At 41.0% G+C, this 22692-nt stretch overlaps 1 protein-coding gene across 1 annotated transcript; it reads right to left on the minus strand.

Annotated features, from left to right (window-relative positions):
* Positions 1-964: 964 nt before the first annotated feature.
* parvaa (parvin, alpha a) lies at positions 965-21980 on the minus strand. The gene is made up of 13 exons (XM_071914862.2): positions 21723-21980; positions 17071-17160; positions 15539-15609; positions 13064-13166; positions 12741-12881; positions 9576-9691; positions 9374-9432; positions 7894-7913; positions 7724-7785; positions 7206-7274; positions 6403-6504; positions 2871-2943; positions 965-2119 (listed from the first exon to the last, which is right to left on the minus strand). Exons 1-13 carry the CDS (start codon positions 21856-21858, stop codon positions 2043-2045), a joined length of 1119 nt encoding a protein of 372 aa, XP_071770963.1. The 5' UTR covers positions 21859-21980; the 3' UTR covers positions 965-2042.
* Positions 21981-22692: the final 712 nt, after the last annotated feature.

The raw sequence follows: 22692 nt of genomic DNA on the forward strand, positions 1-22692 counted from the left end.
CTGACATGAGAGCATCTGGATGGGCAATCATCACCGGATACTGTTACTCGTACCGAATGTAAAGCTGCGCTCCAGGCATTTAGTTGACACACACATACACACACATATGCATCTCTTTCTATCACTTTCTCTCACACACACACACACAAATGTTAAGGTTGTAAGGGCCGACTGAAGGTGCACTCCCTGAAAGATTATGTTACATCACCGAATACCATTGCTCATACTTTACATTTTAGGCGCTTGGTAGACACACATAAACACACACGCACACGCACACACACACACACACCTCTCTCTCACATACACACAATCTCCATGAAGATGAAATAATGGCCTGTTGAAGGTTCACTCCTTGAAATACGTGACATCACTCAAGCTATGACTGATACTTTACATTTTAGGTACTTGTTATACACACACACACACACACACATGTACTCTTTCTTCAATACTAATACTTCTCTGTAGATTCACAAAAATTGTTCAGAAGCACTTTGTCCTGGAATCAAAAACATCTGAACCTCGGTGTCCTTGAAATATACGGTACGTGGGTATCGACAGAGAAGAATACAAAGTATAATTAATAATACATCAACACAAACACACAGACACCACACACACACACACACACACACGCCAATTCTACCCCCATTTTTTCAAAAGCTATTGTGGAATGTGTGAGAAAAATATACCTTTTCATCCATTCAGTAACTGTCCTCCTATCTATTTCAGTCTATGTTGGGGTCAGCTCCAGTTTAAAAAGCTTTTCCGCAGCTTTTCCAACAGTCCATCTCAATTTACTGAAAGAAGGAAAAAAAACAGAAAATTGTAGTGAAACTTCACTTGTCTTTCTGAGCGGGCAAAATTGGAACCAATCTGACCCCAATTTTTGTTTTGTCTGAAAAGCATTCCTTCCCCTGCTTCCTTTGAGGGAGGGAAAAAAAAAATGCAATCAGCCACATTCAGAGACTTGGATGTTTTATTGAATGTTACACGTCGAAATTGTGGTAAAACATTAATAGATACATGAGAGTGAGTGTGTGGGCAGCTCAAACCGCAGATAATTACGGCATTTATTGCTTTAAGAAGTACGATTGCTTGAAGAATGGGACACAAAATACAATTTGTTCCCCCAAAACAACCAACAATACAATATATTCAGTCAATTGTCATTTGTCGTGCAGAAAAGGAGTGAAATATATAGTAATGCGTATAATAAATAATGTGTTTCATATGTGTCTCTAATTCATAAAGCATATAATGTCTATTGACTGGCTGGGATTTTGCATAAAGCGATTTGCTGGTGAGTAAAGACATTTTTTATGTGTTGTATTCAGATATTACATTTTGAACACAATAGAGCTTTGGTCAAGTTTCTCATGCATGCAACGATCAAGAGGGTCAAGACCACTGTGAAGGAGCACATGCATTCATGTTACCAATACAGAGCGCTGCCAGTTTAAATAAAGGCACTTATGAATTACATGAAACAAGAGTAGAAAAAAAATGAAATGGTTATGAAGTGTTGGGAACGAGCGCAAGAACAAGTGTATCAAAATGTACAATAAATACAGTTCAACAATTTGTTTACCCAATAAAAAGATGTTTTGCTAATCTAAAATTGCCCCTTCATGATATTAATATGGGGTGACAAAAATATATAAATCTTATAACAACCAATTGGAAAAAACAATAAGGCTTCTGTAACTTTGCCAAAACGTATCATTTATCTTATTTAGTTCATAAATGATAGAAGAGCAGGATGGAAATGCCGAATGTACAATAAAAGCAAAACAGACAGTATCTATCTCAAATATAGATTTGTGACACACGCTAAAAAAAAAAATGTCTTGGCAGTTATTAAAAAAATACAGGAACATTATAGATTTGTGTGTGGTACATAATCCAACAGCGAGTAAATTCTTGTGATGCATGCATTTAGGTAAAAGCTTTTTTTTTCTCCATAAGAAATAATAAGAAATAGAAGACATTTCATAAGCTTTAGCATGTGGTCCGTCGTGTAAAGTGTTCTCTGGTGCTCACTCTACGTTCCTGTACCTGGTGAAGAGGTTGTAGAGGACGCGGAGTGTCGATTTCAGGTCACAGTTCACTATATCTGAAAGAGGGATGAGAGAAGAGGCACGAGCATGTAACCAGTGAGTGTCAGGATCTTGTCTGCAAAATGGTCCAGTAAGCCAGAGCGGCTGTTAGGGAAGAATTTGTCCAGGTCGTACCGTGGCTGTCACGTTCCTGCCCCTGCTCTAGAGCGGATGCCCTTTTCTTTCCTTTAGTGAACACAGCTACACAGAAGCTTAGAAGAGGCATTGGTTGTGCTGCTGCTGTTGATATATATGACTACTGGAAACCCACTGGAGACATGACACTCTTTTGCTAAAAGCTGAAAAAAAATGTGATTTGAACTTTTGCATATTTTTAACTTTTTAGCTTGTTCACTTTTGTAATGTTCTTAATTTTGAGTTGTATTAGGATCTGAAAAGAGCTTATGTTCTATTGGCAAGTCCTATCTAACTAAATCCATAAAAGATACATAAATCAGTTCTTGCTTTAACTGATTTTTTCAGTATTTTTCTGAATAAAAACTAGGGATGGGATGATGTATCGAAATTCAATATATCGCAATACAAAAATGTGACGATACGTATCATGGGGCAGAAAAATGAAACATCATATTAGCTCGATTTTCTTCTAAATTAGATTATTTACACTTTGTAATTTTTAAATTGTGGTTTACATTCTAGCAAGACAATGCCATTGCTAGAAAGATTTGTGGCTCAGAAACAAACATAATTCTGCACAGAAAAGCAGAAATTCCATATGAATTCATTTTTAAAAAACTTGAGTCCTACCCTCAGGTCTGGGCTTGGGTCTCTCCAGACCTCCGTCCTGCATCAGCTCAAAAGAGAAGGACACATTGTGGACCTGCGGAGAGACAGACGAGGCTGTCAGGACACAGGGACAGTCTAAAGACACAAGCATGTTGGCTAATGTGCGAGTTTAAAATGTTTGCACACGAAAGTACACATGCATAAACCGCACACACGCACACACACAGACAAATGCATGCTCACCCTTACAGATACAGATACAGGTGAGCAGGTACAAATCATACAAGCACACACACACAACTCCTCGGTGATAAGAGAATGTGGAAACCGGTCGATAAATCCCACAATACGCTCAGGGTCAATTCAATCGTGCTACCACAGCTTCCTATGTGGGCAAACACTGTTCTGTTCTGTTCTGTAAGACCATAAGCCTTCGGCAGCTGCACAAACACTCTGCGCCCTCGTTTATCAATAGCTTTATATCACTGGTGTCCTTCAGAAACCTCACATCTCCAACAGTGTTACAGGGGATTGACAGCCAACACTGTTGCTTGTGTCAAAAACGTTTGAATGACAAGAATAGAATAGAATATACTGCATTTTCGGCAAAGGAATAAAAGGAGAAGAGAGGGTTTATTGCATATTATACTTTATCGCATTTCCTGATAATACACATTCTGGAGATATGAGGTTTCTGCAGGACGCTGACAGTGATGGTCCGCATGATGAGCGATGCCGAAATACAGAGCTGACGCTTATTCAGAACATGCAAACCTTTTCCAGGAGTCTACAATGTCTGATATGCAGGTGGAAACATTTTGATCGCCTAAGTAAGCTGCATTTTTTGGGTAAGTCAATCCCTCTGCAAAAAGACGGCAGGTTAGACGCTGTGTGCTGTGGAGGAAACCTGCGCAAGGATCTCTTGGCCGTACCGAGTTGTCAACAATATGAAAAGTGAAGTTATTTAGTGCAGGAACGGGGGAAGACGCATCAAAAGGGGAAGAGGAGATAGAAACAGATGACAGATATTTTCTATTTTCTGCCTACTGTATCTGTGTGTGCATGCGTGTGTGTATGTGTGTGTGCGTGCGCGCTTGCCATGCCGTGAAGCGCTAAAAGCAGTGTGCGGCGAGGGCTTATTATGTGAAAAGCATGACCGTGGCTATCTAATACAGTAAGAGAGAAGTAGAGGGAATGAGCCTTGAGTAGACATCTATTGAGCAAATGCGGGACTGCTTTCTTGATGCCTCACTGTAGACCCCTCCCACCCCCCACCCCCGGTGTATCATCGATAGGCCTCTAGGCCCTTACACGCCTCTCTCACAAACACACAGTAATAGAGCCGAGCCCCCCGGCCACTCCAATGTTTCCCTGTGCAATAGGAGATTACAGATGCTGTGGGGCCGGTGCCTGTTCTTCCGGGCCAGGAGTGTCTCTGTGTGTGTCTGTGTGTGTGTGTGTGTGTGTGAGCGTAATTGTGTGCATTGTAGCACTGATGCCCATTCTGCTTCGCAGCTTGGCAGGGCCCGCTGGCCAAGGCCCAAACAAAAGGCTACTGTGGTGTCTCCGCAGATCGCCTGTTCAGAATGCCGTAGTACTACAGAGGCCGATGGAGGAAAGGGATGGCTGTGCACTGAATGGGCTCTGGGGAGAAGGGATGGCATTTATCAAGCCACTGAAAGAAGAGAGTCCTGGCCCTGAGTGCATGAGGCTCCTCAGAAATGGACTATTGATTTAAGAGAGTGTTTCTTAAACTGTAGGTCAGGACCAAAGATGGGTCACAGCCCTGTTTCTGGCAAATCCCCACATGACAAGCTCGTTATATCACTGGGGGTGAGCCAACACTTACAGTTCTGCTTTCTTTTGTCTGAATCATGGTGGAAAAGTTTACTTTGTTGCATTTTTGTATTGGTTCGTTTAGGTTCACACTGCCCAATTACAAGTGAACAAGGGCTTGTAAACAAAAGTCACATGGACTCACAAGTAGCTCGTTCATCGAACAGTTTTGGTGGTAACCTGACATCCCGCAAGGTAAGAGAGGTAGAGGTAGAGTTCTTCTCTGGTGTTCATACCAGTTAAGAACACATGAAGAAATAGATAATAAATATGATCATCAGTCTGACTGCGGTCTGCCCTTGGTTCATCTTGTTATGTTAGGCTTGATGAACTGCTGGCTACCAGATGTCAACATCCGTCTTCTTATACCAATAAGCGTTTTTGGGTAGTTTCCTGTAGTTGGTTCTACTAGAGTAATGACTTACTCTAGTAAAAAAATCTGTCAACATCATCAAAGATAAACGAGAGATGGCCTTTAGTGACAGGACAAGATGTCAAGAATGTTTGTCATCATCTGATTTATGGTCACCGTTCACGTCACATGATTAAAAATGATCTCAGAACAGCACTTCTAAGATACTGTATGAAGATAAACTCTGATGTAAAATTGATTTCAATTTTTAATTTATGAGTAAGAAGAAATACAGAGTCCTCCTATTCATGGGCCAGGAATGGTTTTTATCAACCTTGTCAAAGTAATCAGCACACAATATGTTTAAATGTAACAGTGCGATACTGAGAAAGTAATGCATTGTTTTGCCAGACTTTTCCTCTAAAATCTCAAGTTAGCATGTGGGATGAATCACATGTTCTACGTTAACAAGGAGGATCCTATTTATTCTCATCCCCCCTTAAATTGTCAGATCAATCAAAATCAGTTTTGTCTTTCAGATCATAATGACTTGAGTTGGTCAATTGATCCTGGTCAGTGATCCAAGCTTAGTTAGCCCGTTCTCAAAGACTTATTTAATATACAAGCCATGTAATGTATGACGATAGATTCTTGCTGGTGTCTCAGTGCTGAAACGTCCACCATGTTCACAGTATCAATGCTTAAGTCTCCGGTTTGCTACAGTGGTAATCAGCGAGATTCTTGTTTATTCATTTAGTCTCCATCTTTGTTGTTCAGCGCTCATTGCTGTGGTGTTTCTGCACTCCTCTTCCCAGAGATCACCTGTCAATCAAACAGTGTGGGCGGGACTGTCTCGTCTTTCACCTTGGATTTTCTGTTGATGCAGTTTGAGTTTCTCTTTTCTTTGTCTGTTCAGCCATGGTGCCTATCACTGCTCATGCTAACTACCCAGTTCTTCTTCTGTTTATTCCAAACAAACCGGAAATGTAAAATACATCACTTCCTGTGCAGCAGAGGATTTTTCCCAGGAAAGAGCTACCAGACACCAGGTGTTTAGAACAGACAATATATAAGTTTTCATGAACTGGATATAGGTTGAATCACTATTGTGTTACATTGATCTGCGGTGGAGAGCGTCACAGCCCAAAATGGGTGAAAAGCAAATTGGTCACGGTTCCCCATATGAGAACAGTGGCTGTATGTTTTAATGAGCATGGATACCACAGTGAAATCCTTAATTTCTTATTTGGTTCTGCGGCTGAAAAACTTAAGATCTCAAGGTTTTCCAGTTTTCCAGTAGCTATAATACTGTATAATTTCAATAATCAAGTTCAGGGGTACAGATTATAAATGATTAAACTTTACCTTTTGGTCAAAATTCTCTGGTGTGAGGAAGAAGTTGTAGAGTGGGACAAAGTATCCCTCCAGGAGCCCCATCAGCAACACCAGGTACACACCGTCTGCAAACTAAAGTGCAGCACAGTCAGCTATCCAGGCCTGCTGTATATCAGTGTTTCCTTTATTATTTAACAGTGGGGCACTGTCGAGAGAAAAAAAATGCAAGAAATGTCCACCATAAGTCATTTAGTCTCATATTCAGTCTGAAAATATTTACACTCATTTCAGGAATTTCCTAGAAACAAGTGTCATCATCTTGAAACACTTGTATCGAGAAAATGAAACTTGATTCAAGAAAAATATTGAAACAAGTTGATTTGCATTGGAAACAAGTGAAATTACCTCACCTTGTTGGCAGATATTTTTTTTGCACTTGTTTTCAGAAGATTACGATTTTACAGCTCAATACTAGATTAAATGACATAATAAGATGGTCAGGTTGTTGTTATGTTGTTGTTACTGTCAATGTTACAGAAGCCATTCCACCATTCCCAGACAAACCCATCCAGCTGAGTGTGGCTGTAACACTCTTAGATTTATGGCTTTGACTGTATGCACTCATGTACTAAAAGGCGCTTTCAATAAAGCACTACCAAATGGCATATATTAAATTGCATAAAAGTGACTGTATCATTGTGAAATATCAGCACTCAAGGATCATTGTGCAATATTAGATATACTGTGTAGGACTTACTTCATCACCAATGTGTATTATGCTTTTTACTACATTTGCATGTGTGTGTGTGTGTGTTTGTGAGTGTCTCCAATACCTGTGTATCCAATTCAGAAACCTCTAGGTTGAGCTTGTTCAGGTGTTTGTTCACAAATGTGATCAACGTCTGAGGAAAGACAAAGAAAATGTCTGTCATCAAGGCTCAAGTCTCAAACTCGGTAACAGACAGACATGACATACACAAACATACACATGCCCTAATACATGCATATAGACAGAGAGACAGTTAGACACACACAGACACACACAAAATAGAGGGCTACCAGGTGACATAATACACCCTCTGTTGGAAGTCCTCAGCTCTTGGGCAACAATGGCTCAAAACAGCTGATTGTGTTTCTAAACTTATGACTTAGCCCTTTCAGCAGAATTGAATAGACATGGTTAATGTTTTTGCCTGGGAACTGATCATTTTGCCACTGATACATCTGATCGATTTTGTAGATAGACAATGTCAGCTTGTTAGCTAGCTATCCATCTGTCAACCATCACTGTGTTGCTGTAACCAGGCGTGGTTGCTAGGAGATTTGTGATGCGACTGCAAAGCCTCTATACCTTCTTGACAACATTCAGCTTATCTGGAGCGTGGTCGAACAGGGTGTCGAAAGCATCGCGCTCTGCCGAGAACAAAGGACATAGATAACTAATCAAAAAAGGGTCATCAAAACATGAACATTTCCAAAATAAATGCTGCTCAAAAACTCCTCATCTGTATATGAACATACCATGTCTCCCGGAAAAAGCCCTGAGAAGAAGAGATAGGAAAGTGGAAAAAAAAAAGGAAAAGACAGAGGAAAAGAGGGAGACAAAGAATAAGTCGAATGCATATAATAGAGGCCGGTTGTGGTAATTGACAATTTCACACACTGAATATTCATAGAAAACTAAAGAGATAATCAAAGAGAAGTGCTTCCAGTTCAATCACAGAGGAATGTAGAGAATGGAGGGATTATTTCACAGGAATGACTATGAACAATACATGTACCGAGGGTATCATAATTTCATTAACAATAAGCAGAGGTACACCTGGGGTATTCAAATAACATTAACAATAGGGGGCATCATCATTGGGACCTCAGCAATAGCCACATACTGCAGCACAATACAATAATCTCAACAGCAGGAAAAGACTGTTGGGTATTAATACAATGAATGAAGATGTGCCTCCGCTATCCGTGCAGCTTTTCTATGGGAATGGGATGCTTCCCTTGTCTTGTTACAATGTTAGCACTTTGGAGGATATTATTGTTGGAAGGGGTCAGGTGGTTTTGGAGGGTAGGGAATGCTGCAGTGCGGGTGTCCCCGAGGAAGAGATATCGCAATAGGCAGGCCAGCAAGAAATGGCAGGCACTAACCCACCCACCTACCCACCCACACACACACACACACACACGCACACACGCAAGCGCTCTCACACATGTTCATGGTGTAATCTGTGATGGCAGAGGCAGGCAGGCCTGGGCAGTGGTCCTGGTAGTGTGGTAATAACCGTGTTTCCACTGTGGCCGTGTGTGTCTGTGTGTGTGTGTGTGTGTGTGTGTGTTATTAACAGTGTATCTATCTACCAAGACAAAATGTGTGAGTTTGTGTGTGCTGGCCTGTCGTTATCTCCCTTGCTGCTGCTGTCAGCCTGCAGGACTGCCTCGGAGCGAGAAAAGGTGTGTGTGTGTGTGTATGTTTGTGTGTGTGTGTGTGTGTATGTGTGTGTATCAAATTGTCCAATGCTTCAACTAAGGGTGCCATCACATCCTTTCCTCAGATACAATGGTTAGCTATTCAGCGCTGCACAATATTTCTTCCATTAGATAGTCAGAGAAACAGTCTATCGAAAGCATTTCTATTGGTGGAAGGTAAGATACAGTATCTGAGGCTTGGATTCAAGTCATGAACCCTACTTCTATTCTCGGTAAAGAGGAATACATGTTCCATCTTTTATTGTGCTGTGACTTTGACCGCTGTAGTCCTTACTATTGGTTTCTTCTAGTGTTGGCAATGTAGGAATTTAAGTTTATTCTACTGTTGTATTCTGCGTAAATCACTTATCTGAGTGTCAGATAAATGTCAAAAGCAAGAAAAGTAACTGTTGGTAAAGTGATAAACAAGTGAAATCCTCATTAGCATGTATGCATGTATGTCTGTCTACATTGCCTAAAAATGCTTGCATGCATCATGAGGCATAGAAACAAGTGAGCTGAGCAGACTTACTCTGTGTTGCCAGTGATTTCCTCTTGGATTTGTCTGGACTGAAGGATGCCCTCTCTTTTCTGAAAGACAGAAAGGGGGAGCAATGTGTCAATGTATGGTTATTTCATTCTGCCGAGTGTGAACGAGACAGGATATGACAAACTGGGTCAAAGAAAGCCAAAAATGATTCTCAATGATGAGGACACCCACTGCTGCAACCCACCTGGACGACCACTACTTGAATAGAAACGTGGTCCGGCAATCTGATCGGTGCTCTGAAGTGTTGTGACAGCGCCACCAGCAGGTGAAGGATGGCCACTATACTCTTAGCATGGACCGCTTATGTGTGAGAAACAGAGAGAAATAGAGGGAGAAATGTATTACAGAACAATTACATAATAAAAGATGAAAAAAATCAATAAATGCAAGTGGTTGGACATAGATCAACATGTGGATCAATAGCGGTACAAGCACAACATGATAAAGTCTTTCGCACACTTTTTCCTATCTGCCATTTTCTGACACTTCTGAGCTATTAACCCTCTGGACACCAGCTTATATTTGGGTGTTTTTTAATACCTTTATGAGTTTGCTCAGGCTGGTCCCATTTCTGTGTACATCAGTGTTTTATGTATCTGGAATCAGTAGAGCCTCCACTTTAGCTGATATCACACATGAAATCTAAAATGCCTCCATAAAGCACACAGCAATTAATAATGATACTTCCAAATAAATACTGACAAAAAGATGCCATTATCGGCATTTACTATCCACTATATGGTATTGTTGAATAAAAGACACAATTTTCCATATTTACTGCTATTTCTTGAGTATTTAAATCTAAAATTGAGTCTCTGAGTATATGAATACCTTGCTCTAGCCATTGGGCTGCCATATATCAAGGCACATATTTGCTATCATTTTTCATCGCTACAGGAATTTACAGTTTAAGGTGTTGTGGCAAGATCTTGCACCCTCACTGTAAATACACAGAAAATGCCACAAGTTGCCTTGAAATGTTTTTAGAAAAGCCATGGAAATTTGTGCCTTAGTGCAGAAAAACCACAGAACAAGTCAGCTAAATTCTGCTGGGACTCTGTAGTATAATGTCAACCATAAAGGACCTATTCAATCAGACATACTGAATGACATGTCCTTAGTCATCTGAATCATGGGCCTGAGCAAATAGGATTTAGCTTTAGATGGCCAAACAATCAGAATCAATTAAGTGGCCCAGGCAAGCCTTTGATTGTGCCTCATGGCAATGGTAAATTACAAAGAGCAAGCTAAAAGCCTTTAGAAACCTATTAGATCCTCGCTGGATCAGGGGATCCAAATAAGTTACAGGAATCAGGAATGAGTGTTTTCATAAGGCTTTTGAATGGAGGACGAAAGCAGGGATAAACAAAAGTGAATTGATTTAAAAAAAAAAAAAGCTTCTCAAATAAAAAGACAGCAAAATCAATTACATTCCATATCATTCAATGTGCTCTTTAGCATTTTATGAAGACATTTCATACAAGTAGCTTTCAAGGACAAGCTTTTACCTGAGGCACATTTAACTATTTCACATTATCTTTACTTTGGTTTGAATCAATTTCATCTGGTACAGACTTTCTCTACCGCACTGCCCTAACAAAATCAATTGCGTACCTTATCTTAAAGCTTCTCTCTCTTTCTCCCTCTCTCTCTCTCTCAACAACCTGCCTCCCTCTATCTTGCCATCTTCTCCTCTTTCTCTGCCTCACTCATACAGTCAATTCCTTCTTTGGCCACGTTACCCCATCCATTTCCCTCTCTCACCACTCTTGTATCTCACATACGTACGTTATGGCTAATGATATAAGTAAAAGGCAAGAGTGTGCTGGGAGCCTGATGGTAATTATCATTACCCCCCGTGTCAGATAGAAGAGTGCTATCAAGGGAGAGGTGAAGAGCTCTATTGCCATGCATGGCCACATTCTCCGCTGTTCTCAATGCGAAGGCACACAGCTCAATAAGAAGCATATTAACTCAACAACGGGCAAGACAAGCACATTCAGACGTAAATCCTTTCAGTGGAGATAATAAACAAGCTTGCATGAAGAGAACAGTGAAAGCCATGCTCAGAGCTTTCCTTCTTTATTCTTCATTAGGATATTGATTAGGATAGAGCTCACTAGCACTTGCTAATATGACTGATCTGATCAGGTTGAGGTGACATTCTGCACCCCATTCAAATTCCGGGCAGTGTCACGTTCAATTGCCAGGTATCAGCTGCTACAACTATTTTACCTTGTAAACCGATGATTCTCTTGCAGGACTCATTTGAAATGCTTCAAATTGTTTATAAGGTCACTGCGTTCCTTCAAAATAATTGCTTAGCCGGGATTAATACAGCTGCATTCCACTGTATTTTCATTTATGGTGCAGTGGTCTCCGTCAGAGAAGTCTACCATCATGCCTCTATGCTACATCTATCCTTCAATTCTGTTGCAGCCATTTCTTTTAAATATTTCATATTTAATCCATATTTAAGTAAACAATCAATACTGTACAACATCTGCAAGTATCAAGTAAACCAACATGTTTAATTCTTCCTCATACTTTCTACAGTCTTCTTAACACGTGGTGAAATTGTCACAGTTGTTTGTATTCTATTTTTAGCCCATGGCATGAAATGCCCGAGCTCTTATCGCTACTGATCCTGCTGGATGACGTCTAGGAGTGACGGATCACCAGCTTGCTACACCGACTCTATGGCTACCGTCATGGATCATTATCTTGCTACGTTCTGCTGCTCAGTGAGCCACTCTGGTTGTTTAGAGAAATAGATCACAGTGAGGGCGCTAAACAGCCATAAGATGCCTAGTAATTTATATTTTTAAACGGCAGCCCAACCTGTAAAATGTTGGTGTAGTTAGACTATTTTTTAATGCAGTCCAACCTTTAGCCCGCATCTCTTAACATATTGATTGATTGGTTGATTTTTTTCATGACTGATCATCCAGTACGCATCATAGCCATGCACTACTGCGCAGATTCGCACTTTTGTTTTTATTGCATTGTTCTTATTACTTTTACTCAACAGCACATTGCGTTTCAGAAGTCTCTCAAATCACTGGTGGCTAGACCATTCTTTGTCTTAAAATTACTGAAAGGAGATCAAGGTTTGAATTTTACAAAATTTTACTAAATTCATGCAATATATGCAATAAAAAGTACCTCTAAAATGGCACAATGCAATGCAATATTGCAATCGACAATTTCAACACTAGAACATGTTGGGAAAAATGTATGAAGGAGAAGTATGGGAGAAAGTATGGATTACATCATTATGTAGTCATGTGTAATATAAAATATAGTAGAGATGGTATATATGCTGTATTAGCATCATCAGGTCCCTTACAGTCAACGTTCCAGCGAATGTTCCTGGTGGAGAGTTTGAGCGAGTCGTTGATGCGTTCTAAAACAGTCTGGAGCTTCTGTTTCTGGGCGATCTCAGACTGGGTCACCTCCGCCACATTTAGCTTCTCCCCCTCCAGCTTTTCTGGAACACAAATGACAGGCTAAGATAATGACATGCAAACATAAACATCAATATCGACTCAATATCTATCTTTTTTAAAGATCAGTACTGAAATCTAGTGCAATTTGGATTTAAAGACCAAGTTTAGCTTACTGTCTCAACACTCGTGCTATTAACTCCATATGTTTGGTTCAACTCCTCACCAAAGAGTTTCTGTAGGACCTGTCCATCATACAGATCTTCAGCCAGGTCCTTCACAATGATCCTCTCTCCCACCAGAACATCATTTATCCAGTCGATCAGCACCTACATGGGCAAAATATCAAACAGAGACAGATGAATCATACTAAGAACAAGCAGAAAACGGTGCTGCATGGTTCGATTTTGCCCATGAATCCAAAAGGTACTCTTTGGAAATGGCAGTAATCATAAGCAGTCTTTACACAGCTGACCCAGCTACAAATGCAGTAGCAGAGCCGGGATAGAATTAATCATGATCAATTTCCACAAGCTTCTTTTTCCACTTTTTACCTGGTATGATCATCTTTACACTGTGGCAGCAATAAACTTTATGTGGGTGATTATTGTGTGATATCGTTTCAAAACTAAGAATTCAATACCCTTGACATTTATGGTGATGCAGCCAGAATTCACAATGGATTGAAGTGAGATTTTTTGTCAACAATCTACACAAAATACCCTGTAATGTCAAAGTAAAAACATGTCTGAACAGCTTATACATCATGCTGTGGGGGGGAGGTGGGGGGGGGGGGCTTTTCATCTGCAGGAACTGGGAGACTTCTAAGGATGAACTGAACTTTATTGAAAATGAAATAGAGAAATCTCTCACTTAAGTAAGTATTCAGTGCCCCGAGCCAATACTTTCTAGAAGCACCTTTGGCAGTGATTGCAGCTTCGGGTCTTCTTGATCTGGATCTTGGGATTTTTTCCCATTCTTTCTTGCACATTTGCTTAAGCTTGGTCAGGTTGGATGGGGAGCATCCAACAGCTATCTTAAAGTCACAAATTTCCAATGGGTTCTAAGTCTGGGCTTTGGCTGGGCTGCTCAAGGACTTTCACATTCTTGTTCTGAAGCCGTTCCAGTGTTGATTCAGCTGTATGCTCGGGGTCTCTGGTCTTTGCCACTCCGAAGCACGTTCTCCTTCTATCCGCCTCTATTTGACTCCATTCATTGTTCAGTTCATCCTTAGAAGTCTCCCAGTTCCTGCAGATGAAAAGCCCCCCCCCCCACAGCATGATGCTGCCACCAACACGCTGCACAGTAGGGGTGGTGTTACCTGGGCGATGAGCTGCGGGCAGTTGCTGCCAGACACAACCCTTTGTATTACGACTGAAGAGTTTTCGTTTCAATCTTTTGCCTCATGCTCTCAGAGTCTTTCACTGCCTTATTGAAAACTCCAGGCTGCCTTTTTTCACCAGGAACGGTTTCCTCCTGGCCACTCAGACCAGATTTTTCAAGTGCTGCACTAACTGATGTCCTTCTGGTAAGAGAACTCTTACCAGGAGTACTTCAGTCAGAGTGGTCCAGAGCTTCTTGGTCACCTGCCTGACCAAGGTCCTTCTTGCCTGGTTGTTCTGTGTCGTCCAACAACCAGCTGTAAGAAGAGTCTGGGTAGATCCATATTTTTCTATTTCCAAATGATGCAGCCTTCTGTGCTCTTGTGAACTCCAAACAATTCAGAAATTGTTTTATACCCTTCCCCAGATCTTTGCATCCTCATAGTTATGTCTTTGATTCTACAGACAGTTCCTTACACTTCATGGTAAACTTTCTGCGCTGACAGGCACTGTCATCTATGAGAGCTTATATAGACATCTGGATTTTGTTCTGAGTCATATCCAATCAGTTGAACTGGCCACAGGTGGACTGCAATCAAGTTGTGACATCTCAAAGACTTTCAAAGGAATCTGGATGCACCTTAACTCAGTTTGCAGTGCCACTGCCAAGGGGTTGAACACTGACTCAAAACTTTCAGCTTTTCATGTTTAAGTAATTTGTAAAAACGTGTAAATACAAAAATCTACTTCGACATTATTGGTTATGTGTATATTAGTGACAAAAATTTAATCAATTTTCAATTCAGGATGTAGCACCACAAATGAGGAAAAAAGGGAATATATAGTTTCCGAAGGCACTGCAAAGAACTGTTGGTGTGCGTTGTCATGTGCAAATCATCTTAAACATTAAAGTTTAACACAATTAGTCATACAGTTTTTATTGAAAGAATTTCTTGGGTTTTAATACATTGAATTAAAATTTAACTTACAATTTCAGCCTGACCGTATGTCTTGGACATCGTTCAAATTTGTATATTTTTTGTATCTTTTAATCACGCACAACAAAGGACATAAGTTTTATATTTTATCTGTACACAGATCATACACACTTCAGAGAATTAGTCCACAATCAGCAAAGGTTTTAAAGGTGATCAAAGCTTTGTGAAGCCCCCATAAATAAGTAGCCAACTGATGTATAATAACTTATAACTATGCATTTTGATGTGGACATAACTTTATGAATGGTCATGTATCCTTTGTATGGAATCATCAGTATCTTTTAGATAAATTATAGATGTTTTTATGGATTCTTTGATTAATAGCCCAACAGAGATAAGACATCCAAATATGTATATATAAAAAAATGAAAACCTATTGACCTTCATGAGCTCCTGCAGTTTGCGGTCGTTCTTGGAGTTGGGGTCCACCATGGTGCGTACTTCGTTCTCCTCTAATGGAAGCGTGAAAAAAGGGTAAAGGTCAAAACTGAAGAGGAACATTTTGTCAGGGCTAATACTGAGAGAATAGCAACAGAAGTCGGCCAAGAACTAAAGCACAAACAGAAGAACATCTTTTCAGTGTCGTGGAGAAACCTTGCACCCCCAAAAAGTCTAATTTATTTCCTATTCCCCAAGTGCTAGAGTGAAATGATGAGATTACTGAATACCAAACAAGGCATAATAAGCACACCACATAATTATAGCCAGAGCCATAGACAGTATTTTGCCATTCAGTGGCAGCCAAGTTAGCTCCACAAACCTGCTCCAGGTTCATTGCTGGGTAACGGATGATTTTATTTTATATTTGTTATATATATATAATATATATATATATATAACATTATAATAACATTTTTTAGCCATACTGCAATCCTATTAATCTAATAACTTTAAATAATGTAAAAGTTGCCTAGCATTAATGTAATAACTGTTTTCCTGTTAACATAATATTATTATATACTTGGATTTTATTACTTTATGAGAAAGGCTGAAAGTTTCAGTTTTCAAACATGTAATAACTGAACTGATAGTGTAATTATAGTCAAAATTCAACACACACCTGTCACTCATTCAATTGGTCATTGGTTATTAACTACAGGGCTTCATCTGAAAAAGGGATGGATATGTATGACAGAGGTGCTTGTTGATCACTGTAAATGCCTTACATTGCCAGAGTGCTTCAGCATTATACTCAAGTATATTTAATATACTGTATGTAAACACAAATAAGTATCATGAAGATGTTCTCAAAGAAATGCCAGATAATATCATAGCTGCCACATAAACTTTTTCCCTTAAAACAGTTTGGTTCTAACAATTAACACAAAATGTCTTCATACAAAATGAGTTACTAATTGTAATATATTCTATACATTCTGTGATGTACAAAATATTGATAGCTGCAATTTAAGGTTATTTTTTATTTGCTGCATCAAATCATGGTGTACCGAACTATTAGATAAAAATGTAGCTCAGGAGGTCAGGCGGGGTTGGTTGTCATACAGTAAATGTATTACAATTGTAAAACAACTCCTGTTTGCTCCACCTTTTAATGGTCTCTGTGCGCTATGGGGTCATGTTCAACTCACATTAGATTTACACTGCATCTAAAGCTGTCAAAACCTAAAAGAGTTTGTTTTTGTTGGTTGTGTGTCTCTTAGGGCAAACATGTAAATCACTTGCACAAGCACAGCTCTGTCATTTTGATAAGGTTGAAGAAAAGGGTGTGTGTGTGTGTGTGTGTGTGTGCACATGCGCTCACACACATCTTTTCACTGTGCCCTTCTTGGAGTTAGTTGTGTATAGTTTAAAAGACGCATCAGCCAACAATAAATGTCCTATGTGTTTTTGCATGGAGGGCTAACATTGTGTGACATTTACATCTATCGGGGACTGGGAGTGTAGCGGCATACCTAGCATGGTGTCTTCAGGGTCCAGCTCATAGTGGGAAGGGCTGAGAGGAAGGTTGATGGCATTTATTCCCTCTTCCTGAAGCTCAGACACTGGAAGAAAGGAATACAGACATTACATCAAATTACATTTAGATCACGCACCTCATGCACCCTGAGGCCCGCAGGCATGAATGCAGTAAAAGCACACATGCACACACAGTTACAAGTTCAGACAACTATATTTATGAGGAGAGACCAATCATTTTCAATGATTTCTCAACCCTTATCCTAACCCTAAATGCTAAAACCATGTGTTCACACAGTAAGCAAGCCAAGGAACTGGTCGGCTTGAGAAACCAGACCGGAAGTCTATCCATTTTTCTACAACCACAGAAACACTGGCTGATGTTGATCCTTGTTTGTTTACGAGGGAAAAGTCAGCTGCCTGTGGCTGCCCATCGGTAGCCAATCGCGTATCAGCGTTGGTGCCACCCGAACCTTAACCCTATCCTATTTCTAACCCCTATTCTTTTATAATTTACTTTTCCCAGTTGGAATATCCCCACAAATCATGTTTTGACATACTGTATTTGTAAGCCACATCTAGAATTTAAAAGTACAGTTAAATCTGGCATACACACACACATGTGGGCATGAGCACACACACACACAAATTTGAATTACAGTACTTGTAAGAACACTCATTACGTACGTTCATTCCCTAACCCCTAACCTAATCCTAATTCTAATCTTAACCCTAAACCCAAGTCCTAAACCTAAAAAAGGCCCTTAAAGTAGTAAGGAGCAGCAACATATCCTCACTTTGGAGGATTTTCCTCATCTTTCTGTCCTTGTAAGGACACTTGGTCCTCATAAGTATAGAAATACAAGAACACACAGACACACACACATACCGTCCAAGTCAGATGTGTAACCAGATGTAGCCAGAACAAAGCTGTACGATTTGTCTTTCTGTGAGGCCACTTAAAAGGCCAATCATTTGGAAAACTGGTACATCAAGTGCAGAACATTAATAGAACAGTACAGGGACAAAGACAGAATGTTTGCCAGCATTACAACCCCTAGTAGTTTTCAGCCGTAGTCTGGATGGCTCTCTAAACGCTCCCTTGATTCCTCAAACAACCCTCAGCAGACCCTCCGTTGAGAGTCGCTTGACGTCAGACAAATAGAGACGAGTGTTGCTTCCTGCTTCCCAGCAGGCTTTATAAAGGCCCAGCATGCCTTTCTTCTCAGTGTGTCAGATACCTGAGGAGGCTTGATCATTAGTGATCACTGTGTGTGTGTGTGTGTGTGTGTGTGTGTGTGTGTGTGTTAGAGGCATTGAGTGAACATCCTGCGCATTTCTCTGCCTTCACCAGGGCAACATCCTCTTAATCAACACCATCCACAAGTGCTTGCGTCTATGTGCGCACGTACACACACACACACACACACACTGAGCATCACACAGAGGTGTATGAGAATATTCCGACAGAGTGACACATGCCTCAGTTTTTTTCCTCTTTAAAAGAATAATTTGACACGCGCATAACCACCACTAACCGAGTCCGCTGGATCCAACATCCGATCCAACCCGGTGCCAAGAACACTCCCATCGCTTTCTACCTTAGGTTCCCCATCAGGCTTTGCCTTGAACACAAAGTAATTGCAAATAAGGCACTCTCAGCTCTCGAAAGGTATGACACAGAAAATTGAACAAAATTATTATCTGGATGGCACTGCTGCGGCTTGTAGCCTGCGTGTCAGAATGTGACGTTTGGGAGTAGTTTTACAAAATTAAAGCAATCAAGTGACATCACTGAGGACGGCGGGGGCAGCTAATATGTCAGGGCCATTTCTCTTCTCTAATTTTACTATGGAAGTCGATGAAAACACTGGGCACAAACCCCCAGTTGAAAGTGACCCATCTGTACCTTTATATACAGTGATGAAGAGATGATAGTGTTTCTTTGAGTCAAATGCCATCCATAAGTGAAGCAGGTATTTCACACTGTGCTGCAGCACTCTGAAGCACACTACACTCTACTATAACCTAAAGACTGGATGTGAATTATATATGTTGCAAAATGTTCAACATTTTATTTTGGGTGAATACATTTACAACTAAGGATTTTCTGTTATTCGAGTTTTACACTTTCACACACATTTTTTCGCTTTCCATTCACGTTTGAAAGAATATGTGCAAAAAGGCAAGGGGGGGTCGAAACCTTTTATAGACTGTATATGGTTGGAAATTCATGAACTCATATTGGGGCATGGGTGCTATAAATCCACACCATACCAATTAACAGGATCTGATATAACTGTAACTGAACCTTGTGCTATTTTAGGGTGAGCACATGTAGAAACATATGTTGGATGTTAGAGAAAGTATGGTAGGTATGGAGAAATATAACTTTAAGATGAGATATGATAACCTTAGTTACCAGCTATGCTTTTATATCAGGATGTCAGCTGTGAGTCCGGTGTGTGAACTTCAAAGAAGAGACAAAAACTTACGTGTTGTCATGATTTGATTTCACTTCATTTCAGGTAATACTATGAAAAATGTATTTGCTCATCTGTATTTTCACTTTGAATATATTCTGTGTTAATGTGACTTACCAGGGAATTGTTGACAATACAAGCAGACTGAATAGAAAACAACACGAGCGTCCTCCGCGTCCTGCATTGGACCTTACTGCGCATCACTCCTCCCCCTCCTAGCCGGTGTCGTAAAGCAGAATGCCTTTCTATCCACTTGGTTAAACAACAAAAAAAGCCACATCACGCAGACACGTCGCCCTGGAGCGCACTTATCTGTGTGAGGCTACATGTGATGAAAGAGCCACCGCCGTCGTGTCCTACCTGGAGGGCAGAGCGCTCCACAGCCCATGTCTCTCAGTCTCCGTCCCCCAGCCTCCAGCATCCTCCCCTGGCTAGCAGCTCCAGCTCTCCCCCGTCCCAGGCTGAACTAAGGCCTGACCCCCACCTTAAAACACTCTATATTTGCTCTATTTCCACAGCGGATATAGAATTCTGTACTATCTGTTCCGCTTTATATATTGTCCCTGCCCTCTATGTCCACAGCACACAGCTGGTGTCCGTCCTTATGCGGTGCAAAGCCCCGGCTAACGCTCTCTGTCAAACCCAGTAATAGTGATGCAGCTAAAACGTATAAGCTTTTTTCTCCTGACCTCACGTTAAGTCATTCTCCTCTCTCTCTCTCCTCTCCATTCTTACCATCTCTCCCCCATCCTATAGCTCTCTCCCCCCCTTTCCCCTTCCATCCTATACCCCCCCCCCCTTTTTTCCCTTCTTGTCCAATCGTTAGTCCCGTTCAAGGCTCCTTTCTCTCTCCCCGGCATGAGCAGCCACCATCATAAACGTCAGAGGGACTTAAATTTAATCAATGCTCGACACAAGAGAGACCAGCCCAGGCTTTCCATCAAATCATGGGACACACTGCAGACATCCTACACACTGCCACTGCCAGAGTGTGTGTATGTGTGTCTCTGTGTGTGTGTTTGACTTGGTGAACGCGAGCCAGCATGCGTGAATGTAATGTGATTGCGTGCATGCGCCGCGGACGAAGAAAAACATAAAACGGGGGCTCAGCTGTGGCACAGTATCCGGGATGACACAAACTAATCATCCAATCTGAAAGAGGCCTTTCTCATTCCACGATAAAACCTGGCCTTTAACAATGAATGTCAAGGTCGCTAAAGCCTGGTGCTTTGGGGGGGCCCTGCATGGTTATAAACCAAAACTGGGCTTCTAAAAGTAGGCTTTTGGAATCGGTTTATTGTACAGCACATTCTTGGTTGTGAAATATGCACGTCCAACATAGCCAGGTTTTATTTGTGAATGTAATCAGGCCGCTGGGTGAGAAAGGGAATCGGGAATCTTCATGGGAAACTGAAAAAGCTGCGGCCTAGTGGTTAGAGAGACGTTCAAGCCCCTATGTTGGCAAGCCTCCACCCTGCTGAACTGTCCTGAAGCAAGACACTGAATCCCTACCAGCTGCAGGGCTGCTGTTCTGTAGCTGAACCTGACCTCTGACCTCCCTGAGGAGGGGGAAAAGCAAGGACAATTTCCCTGCAGGCATCATCAAACTAAATAAGATTATGACTACAGTTAAAAACCTCATTCCCCTGTCATATTCATATATATTCAGTGAGGTGTGAGCGGTGTGAGCAGCAGGGAGGGGTGCTGTGTGTGAGTGCTGCTGCTGGGCCCAGCCTCCAGCCTCCAGCCTCAGACGGGCCTGTGTTTACTCACGGCTCATTCCTCACTTATTACATTTGTGGCGGAGTCAATACCTTACATGGATACAGACACAGCCCGCGGCCACACAAACTCACACACATGGAAACACACACGCTGTAGCTGGGGTGTTTCGGTGTAATAAACCTATGCCCAATGCTGAATTACCGGTGTTAAAAGTGTTGTCTAAAATGAATGTGCGTAATAGTTATGGGGTTATTAGCCTGCCAGTGGTTCCTACGGTGCCCAGTGCACGAGCGGCTAAAACGTAAGCTATTGATGTCGGTTATGTTGTAAAAGTTTAAATATTGTACGAAAACATCGTATTGTCTTCTTCTCTTCTTCAATAAAAACGAGCTTACGAAAGTTGTGGTAGTTTGGGCCCGTTATTTTTGCTAGCTATTTACCTTCTTTAGCCTTTTTCCTTCTTGCCAAAGTTCCACCAAGTTTTCCCAGGAAGGAGTCATCTTTCTTTCTGGAAGAAGGGGATTTGGGCGTCGGAGATTTGGGAGAAGACGGGGATTTCTGAGGCGAGGAAGCCATCGGCGAAACTTAATCCGAGTCGACGAATAAATGTCACAAAACAACTTGAGTTGATGCGGAAAGTTATGTAGAAGTCACGTAAAAAAAAAAAATCACTGTCCACTCCCGAAAGCGGAAACGGAATTCCAGTCATTTTCTCCCGAAGTTGGCAGGATTCACTGGCCCCTCCTCTCTGGAGGAGGGCCGGGAGAGGAGGCTGAGGCTGACCCGGAGCCCCGGGGTGCTGTCGGGTTCAGAAGTAGAGCTGGAGTGGAGTGAGAAGGTCCCACGATGTCCCACATGAATTAAACACATTTTTGTTTCTCACGTTGAAGCGACAGAAAGTATTTTTAAGCAATAAGCCACAGCTACGAGGCGCTATTCAGCATAGTGTGACACTCCGTTATATTAACACATAATGAATCATTGTATTATTAATAGATAATTAAATTAATACAAAAAAAATGAAATAATCTTCCGCAAAGTAATATAGTTCTTCAACTACGCGACACATACAGTAAGTAGGCTATCAATAGTGGCGTTCATTAGTGCATTCATATTTAAATTAACTGCTTGGTGATAGGTCTGTTTGTTTATATAATATATCATTAATAACAACATTTACTGTGATGCCCTCATAGGTGTGCGTTTATACATAATATATCATTAATATTTATATGGGAAATATTTGTATAAATATTTGTATTGGAAAATACTATTATTATTTAAATAAATCAGCTGAGTGTCAGTGTCCCTGAACTAAGGGGTCCAAGCCCAATGTGTGTCTGTCATCAGGATAAACATTTTGACCAAGGCCCTCATTCTGAAAATACTTTTGTTATCAGATATTAGAGT

The sequence above is a fragment of the Centroberyx gerrardi genome, chromosome 4 (assembly GCF_048128805.1).
Source record: "Centroberyx gerrardi isolate f3 chromosome 4, fCenGer3.hap1.cur.20231027, whole genome shotgun sequence".
Taxonomy (NCBI): Eukaryota; Metazoa; Chordata; class Actinopteri; order Beryciformes; family Berycidae; genus Centroberyx; species Centroberyx gerrardi.